The sequence below is a fragment of the Aplysia californica genome, unplaced genomic scaffold, assembly GCF_000002075.1.
Source record: "Aplysia californica isolate F4 #8 unplaced genomic scaffold, AplCal3.0 scaffold00470, whole genome shotgun sequence".
NCBI lineage: Eukaryota > Metazoa > Mollusca > Gastropoda > Aplysiida > Aplysiidae > Aplysia > Aplysia californica.
This window is the reverse complement of record NW_004797740.1, coordinates 314,335-320,846: the sequence shown is the minus strand read 5'-3', so window position 1 is coordinate 320,846 and position 6,512 is coordinate 314,335. Positions and strand designations below refer to the sequence as shown.

Genomic DNA, 6,512 nt, shown 5'->3' with positions numbered 1-6,512 from the left:
GGGGGGGGGAAGAAAAAAAGCACACGTCCACCTTGTATCGTCTCCGGGTCTGTGGGAATGGTAGGGAAGGCTTGATCAGGACTCCAAGTGGTGGGAGCTGTTAAAAGGGTAGAAATGGGTTGGGTGTGAAGGCAAAGAGTGCTGTAGTAGCACAACAAAACAAGAGGGAGAGGATGGCCAGTCAGTATGAGCAATCTCCACACGCAATCACTTTAACACTCTTGTGCACAGCATAACCATCAAGGCAGATACATAGTTCATCTCCCTTCCACTTTCAATACTGCTTACTTCTATCAGACACCAGTATCTAAACTATGGGTGATGTCATTTTGAAAAAATAGCAAAAGGATATAACCTAAAAAAACAGAAAGAGAAGACAGAGGACCAACCACACATGGCTTCCCTAAAATTTCTACAGCAGCATTTGATGCCTTAACACAATTTATGGTGTAGGGGCAGAAAGAAAAAAAAGGTAAAGAATCCGAAAACAACTTTGAAGTCCTAAGGTGTAGCGCAGTCACTTCATGCTCTCTTATAGGAGCTTATTTGTGCAAATCTCATTTATACGAAGGAAAAATCTCTCATTGCACAGCAAGCACAAGTAAAAAATTCAGCATAAAGAGAAGAATTCACAGGAGACATATAATAATATTATAGTCAAATTCTCTTGAAAAAAAATTGTATGTTGGCTTTAAAACAGTTTGGACTCATCAAATTAAAATCAGAAAGAGAAGTTTTAGAACTTATATCAATTATCAAAGTTCGGTTTGCATTGATCCCACCAGGTACTTCCATTCAGACCTAAAGGTCAGAAAATTTTGATAATTCAATACTGATGATTCGCCAAAGACAAACCTCTCGTAACTCGTCAAAAAAGTTGAAATGAAAGAGTTCTGTATATTTTCAACCTGCTGGTATAAATTCTACTTATCCAAAGGAATGCACAGTTTATTTACAAGCATGAACACTTGCAAATCAAATGCCATGCATGTATTACCAAAAACGGCTAATAAAGGAAGTGGAATTTTTAAAGGAAAAGAACCAGCAACAGTGATAAATAATTATAAATTATTCTCAATTTGCCCAACAGGCCTTCCACCAAAACAAAAAGTGGAGAAAGCAAAACAGCCAAAATAGAAGAATTCAGGGGAGGGTTGGTTTCTCGGTCTCTCAGCAATCAATGTGATTGCTTCTGAACTTTGCAACAAAAACAATTTGGCAATAAAAAGAAAAGGAAAAAAAAAGAAAAAAAAGCACCAACTCAAGCAAGAATGGCAGATGCAAACCTATGAAAGGGTCGGCTCTTTCCTTTCTCAGGGCAGGGGAGGAGGGGGGTTGTGAGGGGGACAGTTTGGGGCACAAGTACATGGGATTGGCAGGGATTCTGGGAGGAACTGGGGTCTTCAGGGGCGGAAGCTTTGACAAGAAGTTGGCAATCGTGTTCGTTAAGTTTGATTCTGTTTGGACAAAAAATGACCGGCAATCTTTTCAATAATCTTTTCTCAGTCATTCCCACCACACAAAGCTTATCAGAACAATGGCAGCAAGTGTTGTCGCCTTAAGGCATCTTTAAGAAAATAGTGGGCAAGTCTTGACACAATGTCTAGCTAAAAGCAGGATATATATTTTTGTGTGTGAGGGTGGGTGCATGGAATGGGGGATCTCTAATTCAGCACCAAAACCCTCTACTTCTCTTGGACATCTCTAGACATACTGAGAACAAAGAGAATGCTGAACTAAAAACTAAAAACAAAAGCTGTTGATTATTCAAGAGGTTATCAAAAGAAGATGCACTGAGACAAAAACATTTTTTCATTCCATATGCAGCATTCCCAAAACCAAAAAAAAAAAACATGTTGCTTTTTTTAAAAGTACCAATCCTTTCCAGTTCAGACAGTATAAAAACTGCACCAAGAAGAATTTTTAAAAAGAATGTGAGAATCTTTAAATCAGATAACCTGTATGGACTTTTGGACTTCTGAAACTGAAATAAACTATATTTCCTTATAGACAACCAGATAAACATAGCACAGCACTTACTTTGAAACGAGGGTGACATGGCGTCTCTTCCAATGCCTCGCCCGCGTCCACCACCTCGGGCTCCACGGCCCACACCACGTGTGCCTCCGCGACCCCGACCTCCCCGTCCTCCTGCCTGGAAGCTGGCACCAGGCTGGCTCATGCTGGTGCGGGACGCGTCTGTTGGGCTGATGGGGGTAGAGGCAGATGAGGTCACAGCAGGGTTTTGACCAATCATGTTGTCTCGCCAGTTCTGTGAGTCGGGACCAGCTGTGCAAAGAAAGGAAAACCAGAATGTAAAACATAAAACACACAAAAAGGAATTCTTTTACAGCAAGATCAGACTGACCATTTAACTACTGCCTGCAGTCTTTTTCATGTACAAAAATTTGAAAAAATACCCTACTCACTAAAATAAAAACAAGATATGATCAAAATGTTCACATGGCAACAGAAAACATTGTGCTTTTGAGTTTCTTAGCATATCCAAATGACAAGAAAAATGCAAATTAAGTTTTGTAAGCTGAAACAAAAACCCATTTGAACTACACTACAACCTCGAATAAAAATAAAAATCTCTCATAGAAGTATATATTCAAACATATTTTCGCTAGAGATAAAAATTCCGGAAAATTAAAGAGTAACTCTTCTTGAAAAGACAACTGGACGACTGAGAAAGCCGCCAAGATTTAGCCAAACCGTACCGTCAGCTCTGCGGCTATCAGGGCGATTCACACGCTCTCCGGCTCTCCTCCCATCCCGTCGGTTGGGGGAAAACCTCCGACCTTGACTTCTGCTTCGTCTGTTGCGACGGTCTGGCTTGGGATGATCGATCTCCATCCTTTGCCATTTTGGTTTTGCTCCTGAAATTTGAAACAACAAATGAAACAGAACGAACAGAGCGGAGAGCCCCTTCCTCCTCCCCAATTTTTTTTCTCATAAAGCTGGGTGCTTTAAAAAAAAATGAAAGACCCCTAAAATACATACTCAGATAAGCTTTTACCCTCATGAAACATAAAAAAAATATGTAGCCATGGCTCGTAAACTGCCAGTGGCTGTTGAAGTTTTGCTCTTTCACTGACAGTAAGTTGAAGAGTCAAGATTAAAATCCTTCTGCTGCAACAATAAACACGGTAAACATTGAGTTTATCCAATCAGACACCCAGTGGACTTAAAACCCATTTGGAAGAGACATTTGACTCTTAACAAAATTGTAAAATGTCATGACAAAAAAATTTTTTGGTACACTACTACTTTATCAAAAATAAATCTATTTGTTCCCAAATCAATCCAAGACTTCATTCATTACTAAGAAGTGAAAGAGGGGATTTTTTTTTTAAATTACAGTTAAAATCTCGCTATCAAACCACATAAATAATACATTTCTTAATCTAAAGAAGAAGAAAAAATTTCACGGAAACATTACACCCACCACCCCCAGAACTGATGCAACCGTATTTGAATATTTAAAAAACCCTGATGCACAACGTACAGCACACATCAACAACCCCCCCCCCCCCCCAATAATAAAATAAAATAAAAAACAAACCTTTCTTGCTTTTGACAGCATTATTGGACTCATCCCCATTGGCTGTGTTTTCTTTATTTTCCTTTGAGGAGTCGTCTCCTCCTGAATCAGCCTGAGACTGAGCAGCAGCAACCTGCAAAATACAATAGCCATGCCTGAAAGTGTTGAAAGTGACTTAACACTGAACACTAAAGAGAAAGGTACACATCAAAAGAACCCACCAACCAAATGCCCAATGCTCAAGGAAAACATTATTACATTTTAGGATCCACTCAAATGGACACCACCATACCAGCAGTAAATCAGCCCCCCAATTCATCAGGAAAATGGCAAACTTTCCCACCAAAAGAACAGATAGTCTCACTGAGACTGCTTCAATTCAATTCTGAATTTGCACCACAGGATGCAGTAGTCTGAAGTGTTCTCAAATTTCGTACTAAAGGAGATTTAGGACCATAATAACACAAAAACAAACAAGTAAATTAATGTTTTAGTCTATCTCATATGCACACAATGAGCCTTGTACTTGGGATAATAATCGATAGCATTTTTATAGCGCATATCCCCGCTCAACAGCAGGCTCTATGCGCTTTACACTATATTAAAACTATTTGGGAAGCAGTTCGCTGCCAAGCTGCTTTGAAAGGGAAACCATCTAACTAGCAGTACCACAAAGCCTACAGACAGGTTGAACTTGAATTCGATTGCCTTAAAAAAATTGTACTTTTATTTGAAGAAAAAAAAATAATCACAAGAACAAACCGCTCTTTACCTGAACATCTGCACTTTCCGCGGCCCTTACAGCATCCCCATCAAGGGCAAGTTTCTGGTCCACACCATTGGCCATGTTGGCTGGAGCTGTGCTGGCCGCAGTAGACGCGCCACCCGCACTGGCTGGCGCACCAACAGAAGAGCTTCCCTTCGCTTTTGGGGAACGAGGGGTCTTGCTCTTCATTGCCTGGTTCTGTGCGAAAGAGAAGCAAGCAGTTATTTCAGTCTGGTATTCAAAGATACATAAAAGAATTGGTGCAGCATATCCAATGAACAGGTTTTACATCGCACTAAAATTTTGGCTCGCGAGTCTACTTGCATGTTATCTGCCCATGCGGCCAATACACAATAATAGAGAGTATGGGCACAATCTTAAATGAAGTGTGTACTTGCAAAATGTATGTAATAATTTGGAATTTTTTGCCAGCCCTACAGCGAGCAAATGTAAGACGGTAGTGAAACGAATTAATATTCTCACTTCCCATACATTAGAACACATAAACACAAAAAAAATAATAATAATAATAACACACAAAAAACAAAAATGACGCAACGTCTACCTCTGACACTTTGACTTCGTTCAAGGCCGGCCAGTTGTCATCCGCTAGGGCAGGAGAGGAGGGCGTGGATGAGCCAGAAGCTGGCAGGTTCACTGTTGCCTGGAGAGAGTAAATATAAATGTAACTTTGGTCAATTTTCATGTGTTTTAGTAACTGTTTAACAACACTTGCAACAAAATTAGGCGACATAAGCGCCAAACATAAGAGGTATTACTGGAACTTTACATAGAAAAGACAAGGATGATAGAAGCTCGATAGGAGAGAAGGAGCAAACCACTCCAGAGCACTCGCCAACCACCCACTAATTTGTGGACTGTCTGTACTTCCTTTCAATTAACCAATTACAATCATAGGAATGAATAACCCCACCAACCAAATCTCTGACTGAAAGCCCACGGCAAACAAACTAAAAGTGTAACAATTTTTTATTTTTTTTTTGGTGTGTGTGTGTGTGTGTGTGTGTGTGTGTGTGCGTGTGTGTATGAGTGTGTGCGCGCACGCGTGGCACGCAATCTGCACAGCAGGCATGTCCACTCGCAACTGAATGAAAATGACCCTGACCAATGACAAATTAAAAAAATTGTTTCACTATCCACTGAGTTCCAGTTTCCTAACTTGACCCCAAGTCTTATCCCCTTATCGTTCGACGTGTTGGTACAACCATCTCCAACAATGTGTGTGAATGTGTGTCTACCCTGAGTAACCATTTCCAAAAATAAGTGTGCAAGTAAAGCACTGGAGACCTAAAAAAGAAAATCACTGGGGCTTCTTCAATGGATGATCCCTACATTTGACACTACCTAACCTCTCATACCTCACGTTTACACATGACCTCTAAAAATGAAAGAGATAGGACTACTGATAAGCTTAAATCCCTTCAAATGTAAAATGTAAAGACATGAAGAACAAGATAGCAAGGTACCATAGAAATCTGATAAGAACTTTTAGTAAAGTGTACTTCCTCGACAAAAGCTTCATACAAAAACCATTTTCTATATTGGCAAAGCTGTATTTTGTTTAGACATATGAAAAGACTAGTAACAGTAACATTCAGAACATAAATCTGTAAAATATTAATATTTATTGACATTGATCCAACTTCATCCCTTTACAATATTGTCAGACATTTACCAGACTGTCTGTAAATATTTCCCACTTCTACGGACAATATATGTAATTTAGGGAATCTCTGCTCTTGTGACCACATCCCAACACTTGCACTTCTGCCAATTCGTATAAATGCTATTATTTTTACTGTATATGTATATATATATCTAAACCACACAGAAAAAACAAAAACAACCCCCCCCCCCCAAAAAAAAAAACCTAGCAGGAAGGCAAACACTTTTTTCCTTACCTTACTAGGTAAACTATCATTCGAGGCATGGTCTGGGGGTTTTGATTCCTTTGAAGGATCTGCAAGAAGAGAAAAAAAAACATATTACAGGTCAAACTGGAAATACTAGCCAACCATTGCCAGCACTGAGAATTGAGGTTATACAGAACAATAGGCCGAAAGCCAATTAGAGAACAAAAATTGCCAGGCATGTCACATCTTATATCTAACCTAAAAATCTAACTGCTGGTCAATCAAATCTAATCCATGATTTAGGGTCGGTACACACAACAACACC

The 6,512-nt window shown here is 39.6% G+C and overlaps 1 protein-coding gene across 7 annotated transcripts in view; it reads right to left on the bottom strand.

Annotated features, from left to right (window-relative positions):
* LOC101850900 (la-related protein 1B) overlaps positions 1-6,512 on the bottom strand; it is a 75,991-nt gene that overhangs the window by 39,422 nt on the left and 30,057 nt on the right. For 5 of the 7 annotated variants that reach the window (XM_005105416.2, XM_035971604.1, XM_035971606.1 and 2 more), the window contains exons 4-10: positions 6,236-6,294; positions 4,879-4,977; positions 4,320-4,511; positions 3,569-3,680; positions 2,724-2,882; positions 2,041-2,289; positions 32-97 (exon numbers count right to left, since the gene is read on the bottom strand). In XM_005105416.2, coding sequence (XP_005105473.1) covers positions 32-97; positions 2,041-2,289; positions 2,724-2,882; positions 3,569-3,680; positions 4,320-4,511; positions 4,879-4,977; positions 6,236-6,294 — 936 coding nt within the window. The remainder of the gene's footprint in view (positions 1-31; positions 98-2,040; positions 2,290-2,723; positions 2,883-3,568; positions 3,681-4,319; positions 4,512-4,878; positions 4,978-6,235; positions 6,295-6,512) is intronic. The other 2 variants (XM_035971605.1, XM_035971607.1) reach the window with 1 other exon arrangement.